Source organism: Denticeps clupeoides, chromosome 14, assembly GCF_900700375.1.
Source record: "Denticeps clupeoides chromosome 14, fDenClu1.1, whole genome shotgun sequence".
Lineage (NCBI taxonomy): Eukaryota > Metazoa > Chordata > Actinopteri > Clupeiformes > Denticipitidae > Denticeps > Denticeps clupeoides.
Genome location: NC_041720.1, coordinates 3598753 through 3614168, shown reverse-complemented (window position 1 = coordinate 3614168; position 15416 = coordinate 3598753). Strand labels below are relative to the sequence as shown.

Genomic DNA, 15416 nt, shown 5'->3' with positions numbered 1-15416 from the left:
AACTGACCAAGACCAGCACATCTGGGCAAATAGATCTGCATTTATTCAGATTATACAGTAACAGATAAAGACGTCTATACCAATTTACGGAGGGACAAAACAACCAAAAACCAGAACGGGGTCTGAACAAACAAAAAAGAAAACCCTGCCAGGCAGAAGAGACACTCCTGGCCGCATGCGGCCAACGCGCCCCTGGGTATCGGAGCCGCCCTCCCTTTAACAGCGCCACATTGTGTGGTGTTGCATAACTAAACCCATACACGGCACGCTAAAAATAATTTAACAGTAAATGCGCGGCGCCTTTAAGCCCCGCCCCCCGGGACCCCACCCCCATCCTTCCCTTCAGTAACGTGTCATGAGGCGAATAAAATACAACACGCAGGAAAGGAGTCGGAATGGGATTACTGCGGAAAAATTCCAGTTTAGCGCACTGCCACGCCCGTTTGTGTGTATTTATATTAAAATCAAGGTGAACTGTGGGAAATGACACATGACAGTGGCCGGGGCACCAGAAGTAAAGTCGCTGACTTTTCGCATAGGGGAAAGTGCATGAAGGGTAGACGTCGCCCTCTCAGCGCCGACCATCCAACAGAGTTCCAGCAGAAAACGTGGCACAAACACACGCGCGGTGGCGGCGTCATCGTGAACGCTAGATTTTTTTTTTTTTTTAAAACCCCGTTTCCATCCACAGGCGTAAATGGAGCTAGAACCTGTGGGGATAAAAAAAAAAAAAAAAAAAAAAAAGGGAACACTGAAAGTCGCCGGTTTAACCGGCGTAGACGGTACAGAACACAAACCCCTTGGGACGCTGCGCTGGGGAACTGGGTTGACGGGGACATTTTATCCAGACTGGCCAAAGATAGTGAAGCTCCATAAAAAGGATTAGGGCACAAGATGGGAGAATGCGAGGGTCCCTTGTTCCTACTCGGTGGCCAATCGAAATTCGGCTTCGCACAACGCGGCCCGTCCCGCTGCGTCTTCCGGCTGACCTCTCGTCATGTGACTAGCACGGGGAAAAAGAACTAAAGTGAAGAGAGAGAAAAACAGGGGCTCGGTCACAAGTCCCTCCTCAACCCCTGCTGAAGCTCCGCCTCCTCCACACGTTTATTTCTCCTCCTCCTGCGACCTCCATCTCGCGGCCCCCTCCCCGTCCCACTTCCGACATCTATGAAGAGCTCTCGGCCGACTCGCCCGTCTTTGAGGGAGTCTCCTCCGACGGGGTCTCGCTGGAGATCCCGGTGTCGCCGCTCTCCGTCTCGTTCCTCCCGAAGCTCTCCAGGCCTAGAGAGGATGAGAGAAAAGGCTGAACGTCCACACCACTGCACCTCAGTCCACCACCTACCGACCTGTTCAACGCGGTCGGAGTCTGAGACGTGTGCAAAAGTTCTAGAACTCATTTAGCGGAACCAAAATAATCATTTTAAGTTGTAACAACTGGTAGCGCGTGGAGGGCGGAGATTCCCAGAATTTAAAAACCAAGGAAAACGGGTTGTTCCAATTGTGAAGTTGCCAGTGAACTCAGTTCTGGAGGACAAGGGGACACGTTGTTTTCACCTGTTAGAAGATTGTTCTTTGTTTTGAGTCAGTGTTTAGCAGAAGACTGGTTTTAGTGACCTTCTGGTTTTGTGTCACTCATTAAAAGAGACTAGCGTGATTATTTGCTGCTGGCCACTGCTTATGCAAATGAAGCAGTAGTAGAGCTGAAAAACCAGAATGTCCGTTATACTGGACTGCGATTATTAAACATTAATTCGAGTTCCCCGAGCCTGTCTATGGTCCTGCAGTGGCTGGAAATTTGGTCATTCCGCTTCAGAGTGTTCAGAGAGCGGCAGCTTAGACGTCGGATCTGGAATTTGTCCCCCTTATGACATCATAAGGGGAAAGGTAACCCCCCCCCCCCGCTCATGCTTTTTTCACCCAGTTAACTAGTGATGTTAACTAAGTACTATCAAACTATGAAGATGCTCACTGGTCGTCATGGCAACAGCGGTGTGCAAAGAACCGTTTTAAAAACGAGCGTTTGACTGTAGGTGTTCACTGTGCCACGTGCCTGGTACTGATTGGCTGTCCGCGGTGCCGTTGTTACGGCGGGACGCCGAGGCGTCCTCCAGCTCGTCCAGGTAAAGTCGGTACCGGTGGCCGCTCTCGTCCTCGTACTCCACGTTCTCGTCGTCCGAGTCCACCTCCGGCGCCACGTACACCACCTCGAATTCGATCTCGCCCCTCTGCAGACGCAGCGCGCGCGCACACACACACACACACAGCATTTACCAGACGCCCTTATCCAGAGTGACTTACAATCAGTAGTGACAGGGACTGTCCCCCCCCTGGAGACACTCAGGGTTAAGTGTCTTATATATATATAAATCATGATTAATTGTAATTAATTTAACCAATCAATGAGACAGGTTTGCGTGTCCCCCACCTGCTGTGACAGTATGGTGACGGCCTCCTTGTGTTTGGCGTCCCTCAGGTTGATGCTGTTGACGGCCAGGATGGCGTCGCCCACGTGCAGCCCGCCGCAGCGCTCGGCCGGCTGGGACGGGTGGATCTCGGAGATCAGGATGGGGACGCCGTGCTCCTTGCCGCCCTGCGCCGGGCCCAGACGGGAGCTTTAACGCGGAGGCCTTTAACGCGGCGGGGAGGCCGCCGGCGCCACTTACCGTGATGGAGATGCCGAGTCCCTCGTGGTCCTCTTTGGTCAGGACCACTTTGCGGATCGGGCCGACGCCTTGGGTCTTCTTCAGAGACTCTGGGTCCTGGGGGACAGTAGTAATGCATGAGTCCAGCCAAGCTGTACGGACACTCGCATGAACTCAGTGCCTTACATGTCCGGCCGGGGAGGGGAGGGGCTTCTTAGGGTCGTTGCGCCCCCTGCAGGCGCGGATGACCGTCTTGTGGCGATGGAGGTGGATCTCGGCTTCTAGCTGGTTCCACAGTTTATCGTGCGCCGGCCCCTTCATGTCTCGCCCCAGCAGCTGGATCTGCTGGACTCTGCGCATCCGAAGATAAATGGCCGTTATCTTCTTTATAAGTGTTGCACTTCTACTGTAATTCTTGACTATCAACTATCAATATTGTGGCAGCATTCCTGACAGACATGAAGCGACAAGTAAGGCTGGGGGGATAACTTCTGGAACACGGTGGCCCTCAAGGACGTGTCCTGTCCCCACTGCTCTTCTCCCTCAACATCCAATGACTGCACCTCCAAGAAACTCAGCTGTTCAACACCTGACGTTTGCAGATGGCACCATTGTCATTGGACTCATTCAGGAAGTTGAGCGGCTTGTACTCTGGTGCACAACCTGGAGCTGAAAACGCTCAAGACCGTGGAGACGAACACTGCTCCCCCTCGCTATATCAGACATCCCATTCTGTGGAGATCTTCAAGTTCCTGGGTGCCACCATCTCCCAGAACCTGAAGTGGGAGACCAACACCGCCTCCATCCTCAAAAAGACCCAGCAGAAGATGTACTTCCTGAGGCAAATACAAATTCCTCACGTGTGTTGTGTTCACTCACACCCTTGAAAAGTAGTTCTTCTCATGAACTGCTCACCTTCCCGCCAGCTCCTTGTCCAGGTACTTGGCCGCCAGCCGCGCCCCATACACCTCGGCCTGCAGTACCGCGATGTGCCTGCAGAGGGCCTCGTTCTCTTTCTTGGACATCTTCACCTCAGACTCCAGCTTCACCTCCTTCACCTTCTCCTTCTTATTGGCCTCCAGCTCCTTCTCCTGTTAGGTCACAAAAGGCACACGGCCCTCTCAGATGGGAACGGCGCGGACCGGCGGTGGACATTCACACTCGTGGCCTTTTTAGTTCGAGACACCTTCCCTGCGTAGAATTACAAATTCTAACCATTTACATTTACAGCATTTAGCAGACGCCTTTATCCAGAGCAACTTAACATCAGTAGTTACAGGGACAGTCCCTCCCTGGAGACACTCAGGGATAAGTGTCTTGCTGAGGGACACGATGGTAGTAAGTGTGGTTTGGACCTGGGTTTTCTGGTTCACAGGCGAGTGTGTTACCCGCTAGGCTACTACCACCCTGTCCCATCTCTGTACGTCGCCGTGCTCAAGTCCTTCACCGCTGGTCGGATTCTGACCACACGACTGCGGCTTTACAACCGTGACTTGAAATTACGTATCTAGGCCACAAACAGACGCGTGATGACGTGCTGTGTGGAGCAGAAGAAGACCGGCAAGCTGCAACTGTCTAGGTCAGGGGTCGGCAACCTTTAACCCTCAATGAGCCATTTGGACCAGGTTTCCACAAAAGAGAACAGCACCGGGAGCCGCAAAATGACGAAAACACTGCATATACTTCTATAGATTTTACTTTAGCATGCTATGCTAAACTAGACTTTTGTGTGGCAAAATCTGCCAGAACTTTTTTTTTTTCCCCTCTCAAATGAAGGATGAAGTGGCGCACGTTTAATCACCCACACGAGTCTGAAAAACCCGTCTGAACTTGTTCGAAGAAAATCTGGTCAACTTCTGGCGGCGCTATGCTAACTCTACACAACTAAAGTGAAGTGACTGTCACATGTGATACAAAGCAGCACAGCACACGGTGCACACAGTGAAATTTGTCCTCTGCATTTAACCCATCACCCTGAGTGAGCAGTGGGCGGCCATGACAGGCGCCCGGGGAGCAGTGCGTGGGGACGGTGCTTTGCTCAGTGGCACCTCAGTGGCACCTTGGCAGATCGGGATTCGAACCGGCAACCTTCTGATTACGGCTGCCTTCCTTAACCGCTAGGCCACCACTGCCCTACTGAAGGTCATCGTTTGCGAACCATTAAACTCTAAATATTACAAACAACCGTTCACTCGCCCCAAAAAACGACAGACTTCGAAAAGCTACTCGAATTTATCTAACTGATCTCATTGTTATCATTATTGATCTTATAACACTCTTCAAATTTCGATCCACAATAATAAAAAAAAAGATTTAAATAAACAACGGATAAAAGTAAAATACCTTGGAGCCGCAGTGTAAGGACAGAAGAGGGCTGCCGACCCCTGGACTAAAAAAAGGGGAGAGGAGCCTAATAAAGGCCGCAAGGAGTGTAGGCGTTTCATTCAAAATGACCGGTGGGTGTACAGATGGAGAGAAAACACACACACACACACACTGGACAATTTAAAGGCATTTTAGCCAGACGTTATCTGACCACACAGAAAGAACAGACAGGGCATGCACATCCTACGACGAACCTGACCTCAGGATTACAGGCCACACCCACGCTACGCTACCGCCACGCGCCGTGTCTACGCCACTTTCGTGGCGACGAGACAGACCGTGACAAGACACACAAGCACACATAGAGCAGGGACACACACTTCACTTACCATCTCGTCCACTGAGGGAACGGGCTTTAAAACAAGAGAGTAGGAAGAGATTAGGGGCGGAGTGTAATTTACATACGTACGAGTAAAAAAAAAAAATAAAAATTTTCAATTAATGATTGGCATATGAAGAGTTGAAATGGATGGTCGAGATGTAAAGATGCAGCAGAGATGAAAAGTAGGAGTACAGACCAGCTGAGATGCAGAAATTACAGGCAGGCAGAGTAGAAAAGAAAAGAGAAGAGAAAAGGGAAGAGGAGCCAAATACAACAAGAGAAGAGAAAAGAAAAGGGTGAGTAGAAGCTAAAAACAATGAAAGGACGGGCGAAAACGAGACAAAATGACAGAAGAAAGCAGCTTTGAGAAATAGTTACAGAGGAGAAAAGACGAGAGGATGAGAAGAGTAAAAGAAGAGAAAAAGACTAGGTGACACGTAGTAGAAGAGCTGAGATGAATGGTGAGGAAACTGAAGACTTCTTTTTTTCAAAAGATGGTAGTTGGAGAGTCCGGATGGACCAACACGGCGGGTGAGAGGGGAGGTTCGCCCACCATGCGGTCCTTGATGGACCCCGAGTCCACGGTCTGGCCGGCCTTGGCGTGCAGTTGCAGCTGCATGGCGTGGAGCTGCAGCAGCTGGTTGTGCACCTCCGTCTCCACCACCGCCTTCTCCGCCTGCACGTCCGTCAGCTCCGACTTCAGGTCCACCAGCTGGGCCTGCAGGTGACAACACCGAGGTGGACATCTTATTCCTGCCCAGACGCTAGGAGACGTTCCCTCTATATCAGAGCCTATGAACCAGAAGACAGTGGGGACTGTCCCTGCCACTGCTGGTTGGGTGGTAGTAGCCTAGTGGGTAACACACTCGCCTGTGAACCAGAAGACCCAGGTTCAAATCCCACTAACTACCATCGTGTCCCTGAGCAGGACACTTAACCCTGAGTGTCTCCAGGGGGGACTGTCCCTGTAACTACTGATAGTAAGTCTGGATGAGGGCGTCTGGTTAATGGCTCCACCAAATGGCGTTGAGTCAGAGGGGGATTATCGGTAACTATGTAAAACGATTTATGAATTGATTGATATGAATGTGAATTAAAAGTGTTTTAAATGTAAATGCATATATTCATTGATGAATGAATGATTGTCGGCAGTCGTACGAATAACAATTTGAGGGTTTGGTTTGAGAGTACTAATATATATATATATATATAGTTTGTTATTTGACGTTAATTTAGTTTATTCTGCCTCCGATGCCACAGACACCACTAAGGCGATCCTGCACAGAGGGTGGGGACCTTGCCCGTTTCACTGGGTGGTAGAAGTGGGGAAGCGTTGACTCCGATCGCCGGAAAGAGGGATCCAAAAGGGCGACACGGCAGGTGGGCGGGGCCCGCGGTTACGTCCCCGCGAATGCAGAGCGCTGGGACGAGTGCTGAGCAGGAAGCAAACGCTCGCCGCTTCCCGCCGAGCGGCGTGAATTATTAACCTCTGCAGAGTATCGCTTTCGCCGTGCCCACGTCCACACCGTCCCTCGCGCTTGTCCAGAGACCATCGGCAGCACTAATTTAGATTTAGAATGGAAGCCATGGGTTTGGGGGGGGCTACCAGCAGTTGCCGAGGACAGCAGGGGGTTAAAGGTCAAGTAAAAAATTCATGACGTCGATATCGCCGTCGTTCCTGAAGCTTCGAAGACTCGCACACCTGCAACCCCTGAAATTTCTGTGGTTTTCAATCATTTTATTATTATAGAATAAAAACTGCACGGCTACAACTTTTGTCAAATTTACCAAAATATTGCTATGGCAACCCTGAAGGGCTTAACTTGAACGACGGAGATTCTTTCTCCAAGATCGAGCGAACCGAGCCCAGTTTGGGGTTTCAAATCATCAGCTGCGATTTACGGGATTTAAAAGGACGCACGAGGCTGAGAAAGTTCTGGAATGTGGAAGCGCGTGGTTCACTACGTAAAGCCAGCGGTTGTAAACGCAGAACGTAGACCAGAACGAACAACGGGCCGTCATCAAAAGAAACCGCGCGGGCGAGGGCAGAGCACGCCGTATCACGAGGCATCATGGCTGCACTATACCGAGGGAAAGTTGAGGATGCGGCGTTGTGACGCCACTAAATGCCAGTAAAACATCCCGAGCAGCAGCCTGCATCGATCGGCTGCCGGGACGGAATCACGTTACAGGGAAATAAATAAATGATGACGATCTTTTTTTTTTTTTTTTTTTATGTTATTTAGCAACGTTTCCAGTAATAAATCTATTCTCACCTGCATTCACCGCATTTGGCACTACGGGCTTTCATGAAGTGATCAGTTCTGGTTCACCAGAGCTCAAACTATGAATACATTCATTTTATTTAACCCGGCTGTAGTTTATCTCGCATAAGTCGCACTATAAGAACGTTACAAGTTACTCTAAACATTCTGTAAAGGGGAAGGTGTTAAACTGCAGTTTGAAAATCCTCAGCGACTGAGCTGTTCTGACCTCGAGGGGAAGTTCGTTCCAAGACAGCGGCGGAGGGACCAGGCGAGCAGGACAGGAGGTGCAGTGCGAGGTGTAATAAGGGCTCTGAGGTCAGATGTTGAAACCCCATGTTTTACTTTGTAGGCCAGCATCAGTACTTTGAAACAGATACAGGGGTTGTAGAGGCCGGATGGAGAAGATTCTGGGATCCAGTGGATGGAGCGTAGCAGTGTGGTGGTGTGGGAGAATTTGGGATGGTGCTGCTGGGTTCTGTATTATTTGTAGAGGACGGATGGAGCCCATTCTGGGATTTGGGGATCCAGTGGATGGAGTGGGTGGTGTGGGAGAATTTGGGAAGTCAGAGGTCGACCTTCTAAAAGGGAGTTACCGTAATCCAGTTGTGTTGAGAGGTAAGCACGGGTCCGTCTGGAAGTCTGTAGGTGGAACTTTCTCTAAACTTTCCTTAAACGAGCAACGACGCGAGAAAGTGCCAGGTTGGGATGAGAAAGCAGAGCGAACCGCCTCGTACGTTTGGCTATTTCGTATTACGTCACTCAAACTGGAAACGAGAGGAATACTTCCTGCCGAGGCTCAACTTAAACACGCTGATGAGGAATATTCCCCGACTTGTACCAAAAACCGAGCACACGTGTCCGCTCGGGGTGTATAAATGTGACGGCGCGGCTCACCTCCAGCTTGTGGTTGAGCTGGAAGACGGTCTGCGCCTTGTGGCACAGCTGGGCGAAGCAGGAGCTCAGGCTCGTCATCTTCTGGCGGCCCTCGTACGTGATGTCCGCCTGGTCGGGGTCGATCTCGCCCAGCAGCAGGTCGACGTCCACGAACGCCTTGTCGAACTCCTTCTCCAGCACCTCCAGCCAGCGGAACATGGACATGGCCGAGCCCGGCCCAGCGCGGCCCGACGCCTGGGCTGCGGGCGACGCGGACATGTCTGCTGAACAGCGCCGCTTGACGAGTACAGGCGGCTTGTCGTCGCTGTTCCTTTTTTATTATTACTATTCCCCCGGTTTCGGGTTTAAAACGAGCCTTGTTTAAGTTTTTTGACGACGACGGGAACCTACGCTCCCATCCGACCAGGAAACCGGAAAACGTCCGCCGATCGGCACGTCGATTGTTCCTGTCTGCCACACGCCAGGCCCCGCCCACTGTCAGGACACCCAGTCGACGCAGAGCGCATCGATGGCGCTCTCTTTCGTGATTATTACATCAAGGGGTTTAGCATAGTGGTGAGGATTAGGATCCTAAATATGGACACTATCGATACCAAGTTGATTTCAGAATCGGATCGATATTTTCGCTCTTCTATTTCTGTACTACAATCCGAACGAAAGCAAACGTGCCGTTTGAAATACTACTCCCCGCGCGTCAACATGACGCGGTGACGTCACAGAAGCGGCAGCTTCTGTCACCCACTGTTTAGTTAAAATTTTCAACCTGCCCGGTTGGAAACCACGAGAAATCAAGTCACGACCCGAGTGTCACGATTTATTTGTTTAAATAAAAAAGCAGCTCTGGACATGGCAATACCGGATGTTGCGTCACGCACTTCACTTCCTGTTGGGGAACTGCGTGGAGTTCACGTGTCAACAATTCTGTTAGAAGGAAAAAAGCCGAGTAAAAATGTCACACACGGACGGAGTAATGTAGGTTTACTATTGGGTATTTTTATTGTATATGTGTATACATTAATTCGTTGTCATGTCGAAAGATTTTTATCTCCAGAGTAAAGTTTGCTGGCGTCGCGGGCTCCCTGTTTCCTCTACCCACGTTGCGCGGCGTCTTCTTCTGGACTTTGCTTTGTGTTAATTAAACACTTATTCTGATGCAGAAAGCCGAAAACGAAGAGATCGAAGCGATTTCTGCAGAACAGGGAGTCCAAGCTCACGGAAAATGTAAAGAATGCCATGATCATGAAAGGAGGCAACACCAGCGAGACGGTCACGCATGCGCTGAAGGACATCGTGAGTAAATCCAGCGTATTTACTTACAGGGTCCTCTACAACGCGCCGCGTTGTGCTTTATATACCTTGTTCTGACTGTTTCGCTTCGTCTACGTTTGTCTTGTCGTTATTATTGTTTTGCAGTATGCACTGAAGAAACCCAATGCTGTCTTGTACAAGAAGTAAGTAAGGAAGGAGGAGTCTGCTTTTTTTAAGCCCTCAGATGTTATTGGAAGTTTTTTCTCAGTTAAATTATCCCCCGTTCTTTTTGGATCCGTAGGAAAAACATAATGAGACCTTTTGAGGACTCCACGTCACTGGTGAGTAGTTATAAGAAGGGTAATGAGATGGTTCTAGTCCTTGCACTCTACACAGTATTGTATAGGGTGGTAGTAGCCTTGTGGGTAACACTCACCTATGAAGACCCAGGTTCAAATCCCACGTACTACCATTGTGTCCCTGAGCAAGACACTTAACCCTAAGTGGGGACTGTCCCTCTAAATACTAATTGTAAGTCGCTCTGGATAAGGGCGTCTGATAAATTCAGTAAATGTAAATGTATAGTCATCAGAATTTGTGCTGGTTCTCCATACCTGTGTTTTTGCTGTTTAAAGTATTTATTTGTGTCTCCGTTAATTGACTTTCTTTTCTAGGAATTCTTTTCTAAAAAATCCGACTGCTCCTTATTCCTGTTCGGCTCACACAACAAGAAAAGGCCCCACAACCTCATATTTGGTAAGCGCCTTGACAGCAGTACGTCATGGCCCTGCCCTGTCCCGCGGGGTGATGTGTTCTGGGAGTTTTATCGAATTGTTTGCCTGATTGTTTGTTACAGGTCGTATGTTCGATTTCCATGTGCTGGATATGGTAGAGCTGGGAATTGAAAAGTTTGCCTCTCTGAAAGAAATCAAGGTAATGCTCCATCTCCAACTGCACCTTATTCAATCTTCTATTGGGGGGGCAGTGGTGGCCTAGCGGTTAAGGAAGGAAGGTGACACTGAGCAAAGCACTGTCCCCACACGCTGCTCCCCGGGCGCCTGTCATGGCTGCCCACTGCTCACCAAGGGTGATAGTTAAATGCAGAGGACACATTTCACCGTGTGCTGTGCTGCAGTGTTTCACAATGACAATCACTTCACTTTTTCACTTCAGTGTTCTAATAGACAGAATATATAAATGTTTGTATTATTGGTGGACCCCTGTTCTGTATGATTTTTTTATTTTTTTTTCCCCTCTGCAGAACAGTAAGTGTGCGGCGGGAACCAAACCCATGCTGGTATTCGCTGGGGAGGCCTTCGACACCGACAACGAACACAAGCGCCTAAAAAGCATTCTGATAGGTATCCTATTTCTTACCCACTTGTTCACCCCAAGTTTCCACTGCGTCCTCAAGCATCTGTCGTCTCTTAGACTTCTTCAGAGGGCCCACGGTGACCAACGTTCGTCTCGCCGGGCTGGAGCACCTCCTGCACTTCACAGCTGTGGAGGGCAAGATCTACATGCGCAGTTACAGGTTCGCTTCCTTCTACTGCTCCCCTCCCGCCAGCCTCCCGATTCGATTACGATTATCAGCGCATCGTGATGCGTCCCGTAAATTTCCCACATCATTATGATAGAATAGATATAATAATGTAATGTTCTGCACTGCACCAATGCCGAATCATCTATGTCTGCATCGCGACACAGTTTCAACACCCCTACTGCGGAGATCCCGACTTCATCTTGAATGTTTAACGGTCCTATGTTGTCCTCGGTACGCTTTGGTACACAAACTATTGGGCAGTGGCGGCCTAGCGGTGAAGGAAGTGGCCCCGTAGTCAGAAGGTTGCCGTCCCCACACACAGTTCCCCGGGCGGCTGTCATGGCTGCCCACAGCTCACTAAGGGTGATGGTTAAATACAGAAGACAGATTTCACTGTGTGCACCGTGTGCTTTTCTGCAGTGTTTCACAATGACAATCACTTCACTTTCACACGTTTATTATGTAACTTTTATTATTGTTGTTGTCGTCTTTCAGAGTTCTTCTAAAGAAGTCTGGTTGTCGAACCCCGAGGGTTGAATTGGAAGAAATTGGCCCGTCTTTTGATTTGGTCATGAGAAGAACACATCTAGCCTCAGACGACTTGTACAAGACGGCGCACAGGCGGCCGAAGGCCTTGAAGGTACAGTGTGTGCTTCGGTGGGCCATTGTCACCTGTAGACGCGGCGCTCCTGTCACAAACGCTCACGCGCTCTTGCTTATCGTCACAGCCTAAGAAGAAGAAGAACGTTTCCCATGATGCCTTTGGCACGAAGTTGGGCCGCTTGCACATGCAGAAGCAGGACCTGTCCAAGCTGCAGACGCGCAAGATGAAAGGCCTGAAGAAGAGGAAGGTGGTCGGTGGGGAGGAGTCGTCGTCGTCGTCCCCTAAAAGAGCGAAGACTCCCGAATGAACTGCTTGTGGCTCTTGCAGGTGGACTGGAAGCTGAAAGTTCTCGCGCCCTCCCGATCGCGGGACTCTTAAGCACGTACGCCGTCATGGTGGAGTCCTTCATGGTTGAGTAGTGCGTTGGTTGGAGTCCCAAAGTTAAAAAAAAAAAAAAAAAACCTGCTCCGCCTGTTTAATATGCTGTAATTAACTAATTAACTCTGTAATTTGTTTGATCGGATGCTCCACTGGGGGCCATGGTCTGTGACGAATAAAAACCGGTCATGTGTGTCATTGGTCACAGAATCGTTTCTGGTTTTGGGGGGGGTGGAGACCTCTGGCAGGATTTTGGTAAGATTCAATAATGTTTCTCCTTCCCCCCCACCACTGAGGCAGGAGGTCCCCGTAATCAGAAGGTTGCCGGTTCGAATCCCGATCCGCAGAGGTGCCACTGAGCAAAGCACCGTCCCCACACACTGCTCCCCGGGCGCCTGTCATGGCCGCCCACTGCTCACCAAGGGTGATGGGTTAAATGCAGAGGACAAATTTCACTGTGTGCACCGTGTGCTGTGCAGCTGCGTATCGCATGTGACAATCACTTCACTTTACGCTGAACGGCTTGTTCGTTCTGTGAAATTCCTCTGTTCTTCAGAGAACAGTTTTCTCACACACGTGTTCCCCGTTCCACCTTCTGAAACCGTGTTTCTGGAATGCTGCTTAATGACCAGGACCCAGTTTTTTTTTTTTTTTTTTTTTATACTCTGACGAGAATAAGTTGAAGTTGGCAGACTTTTTGCCACTAGATGGTGCTACGATCCCGCTAAAGAACCAGAGTGGACCTCTGCTTTGCCTTCCGTCCACTACGTCAGCTGAGCAGTCACTAGACCATGACTTAAATATGAAAGTGTGATGATGTATCCGATGGAAACTCCTGGTTGTATGAAATGTGTAGATGTCGCTGATCTGTCCGCTTCCACCCGGATTCGCTGGGAATAGTGCGCACACACCCTGTTATTCGTCCTGTAAAACGTTGGATTTTACGGGCCTAAGATGGAGCCCTGTGATGCTTTTCTACGTTTTTTTTTTTTTTTTTTTTCTCCATCCACTACGCTGCCATGGATGTAATTTAAAAAAAAAAAAAAAAGATCCGGAACGACACCTCATGACAGAACATCGTGTCGTGTCTGGTCGAGATCGTATTTGAGAAAGTAAGAAAACACGTTTACTTGACACTCTCCTCCAAAATACTACATGGAGCTGTCGCTGTCCGGCTTTCGCCGCTATAACCTCGGCTCGGGGTGTGATTTACGGTACATGTTCTTCGTAACCAGAGTTTATCCGTGTGGCCTGGAGCGGTCAGAGGTCAGGGGCCCTTGGGGAACCGAGGAGACTCGGGCGGGGCGGCGGTGGGCTCGTAATTGAAAGGTTGCGGGTTCCGATCTCGAGCCGCCAGGGTGCCACCGAGGTCCCCGTGATCGAGGCACCGTCCCCGGGCGCCTTTCATGGCTGCCCACTGCTCGCCAAGGACGAAGTGTCATATCTGAGGTACCATAACTGTGTATCGCAACTAGAAGGCAACGTTACGCACCACGGTGTTCCGTGCTTCCGTCGTTGGACCGTTTTTGCTACTCTACGGTACACGCTGGTCAACCCTCCGGCCTTCTCAAGGTCCCTTGTTAATCCGCGGCTCGCTTGGTCCTGTTGCTCAGGGTCACGGCCCATCCGGGGACACAGGGTGCAGGGCGGGGACTCACGCGTGGCGTACAGGCACACGCGCCATTCACTCACACCCTCGCACAATTTACCGAGTCCGCAGGCCCCTGAGGAAGCTCCGCCCACACGAGGTCCGAGACGGGATTCGAACCCACAGCCTTGGAGGTGCGAGGCCTGTGGGGCGTTGACAAATGTTTTTACTTTCATTTAAGAATCCTTTATTGGTCCCACAAGTGGGAGATTTGCAAAGTTTAAATAAAGAAATGAAATAAAAATAAGAAAAAAGATCAGAAATGACCTTTTATTCATTTATGAAGCACATTTAAATGATCTTACACAAACGTACGTTACAGCACAAGCAAACATGACATAAGTTAAAAGGACAGTGCTGTAAAACGCATACTAATAAACTAATAATAAAGCAATAATAGACTAACAATAATAGTAATAATAACGTAACGTCATGAAACATACCAGAAGGCCACCACAGCCACCGCCACCGTAATGGCTGAAGCTCCAGGGATCTTCAAATGGACCCAGTAGCATCATTATGGTCACGTAAGGTGCACCATGACACTGGACTGAAGTACTGCTCTGCACTGTCCAGGACCTCCAAACGTGGACAGACGCTCTAAACTGCACTTTAAACTTTTCTTTCTTTTCTTGGACAAACCATCACCAACCCAGCACTGACACCACTTGCAGGCTCGATCTACCCTGGAAGGGGGTCCCACTCTGTTTCGCTCCTTCACAACGTTTCTGCTCATCTGCTCATCAGCTGCTGGTTGAAGAAAACCGATCTCTGTCCAAGAGCACGTTTTTAAGACAGTTCTGCAGAGTCCGAACTGAGGAAGACATCAGTCTATACAGTACAGGCCAAAAGTTTGGACACACCTTCTCATTCAATGTGTTTTCTTTATTCTCATGACCATTTACGTTGGTAGATTCTCACTGAAGGCATCAAAACTATGAATGAACACATGTGGAGTTCTGTACTTAACAAAAAAAGGTGAAATAAGTGAAAACATGTTTTAAATTCTAGTTTCTTTGCTCTGATTACTGCTTTGCACACTCTTGGCATTCTCTCCATGAGCTTCAAGAGGTCGTCACCTGAAATGCTTTTCCAACAGTCTTCAAAGTGAAGTGATTGTCACATGTGATACACAGCAGCACAGCACACGGTGCACACAGTGAAATTTGTCCTCTGCATTTAACCCATCACCCTGAGTGAGCAGTGGGCAGCCATGACAGGCGCCAGGGGAGCAGTGTGTGGGGATGGTGCTTTGCTCAGTGGCACCTCAGTGGCAACCTTCTGATTATGGGGCCGCTTCCTTAACCGCTACGCCACCACTGCCCCACCACTGTCTTGAAGGAGTTCCCAGAGGTGTTTAGCACATGTTGGTCCAGCTCACCCCAAACCATCTGGATTGGGTTCAGGTCCGGTGACTGTGGAGGCCAGGTCTCCACTTTTTGTTAAGTACAGAACTCCACATGTGTTCATTCATAGTTTTGGTGC

General features: G+C 49.6%; 2 protein-coding genes across 4 annotated transcripts; one reads left to right on the top strand and one right to left on the bottom strand.

The window, feature by feature from the left end:
- Positions 1-20: 20 nt before the first annotated feature.
- gopc (golgi-associated PDZ and coiled-coil motif containing) lies at positions 21-8983 on the bottom strand. Of its 2 annotated transcripts, XM_028953229.1 has the most exons (9): positions 8511-8981; positions 5903-6067; positions 5357-5380; positions 3558-3733; positions 2829-2994; positions 2664-2759; positions 2426-2590; positions 2051-2225; positions 21-1281 (listed from the first exon to the last, which is right to left on the bottom strand). In XM_028953229.1, exons 1-9 carry the CDS (start codon positions 8766-8768, stop codon positions 1166-1168), a joined length of 1341 nt encoding a protein of 446 aa, XP_028809062.1. In that variant the 5' UTR covers positions 8769-8981; the 3' UTR covers positions 21-1165. The 2 variants fall into 2 exon arrangements, with proteins under 2 accessions (XP_028809062.1, XP_028809063.1); XM_028953230.1 differs by lacking the exon at positions 5357-5380 and having other exon boundaries at positions 8511-8983.
- On the top strand, positions 8153-12477 carry rpf2 (ribosome production factor 2 homolog). 2 transcript variants are annotated; one of them, XM_028953232.1, is made up of 10 exons: positions 8153-8231; positions 9668-9800; positions 9924-9961; positions 10060-10099; positions 10433-10514; positions 10615-10691; positions 11020-11119; positions 11190-11292; positions 11797-11941; positions 12030-12477. In XM_028953232.1, the coding sequence occupies exons 2-10, from the start codon at positions 9744-9746 to the stop codon at positions 12210-12212; spliced, it is 825 nt and encodes a 274-aa protein (XP_028809065.1). In that variant the 5' UTR covers positions 8153-8231; positions 9668-9743; the 3' UTR covers positions 12213-12477. The 2 variants fall into 2 exon arrangements, with proteins under 2 accessions (XP_028809065.1, XP_028809064.1); XM_028953231.1 differs by lacking the exon at positions 8153-8231 and adding an exon at positions 9300-9482 and having other exon boundaries at positions 12030-12366.
- The last annotated feature ends 2939 nt before the right edge of the window (positions 12478-15416 follow it).

Excerpts from the sequence above, each read along its gene's own strand:
- gopc (XM_028953229.1), bottom strand. The coding sequence starts at position 8,768 with ATGTCCGCGTCGCCCGCAGCCCAGGCGTCGGGCCGCGCTGGGCCGGGC. Across the intron at positions 5,381-5,902 it reads GGTCCATCAAGGACCGCATG|CCCGTTCCCTCAGTGGACGA; the intron begins GTGGGCGAACCT and ends CTTGTTTTAAAG. Across the intron at positions 2,591-2,663 it reads GACTCGGCATCTCCATCACG|GGCGGCAAGGAGCACGGCGT; the intron begins GTAAGTGGCGCC and ends GGCCCGGCGCAG.
- rpf2 (XM_028953231.1), top strand. The coding sequence starts at position 9,460 with ATGTCACACACGGACGGAGTAAT. Across the intron at positions 9,962-10,059 it reads AATGCTGTCTTGTACAAGAA|GAAAAACATAATGAGACCTT; the intron begins GTAAGTAAGGAA and ends TTGGATCCGTAG. Across the intron at positions 11,942-12,029 it reads GGCGGCCGAAGGCCTTGAAG|CCTAAGAAGAAGAAGAACGT; the intron begins GTACAGTGTGTG and ends TTATCGTCACAG.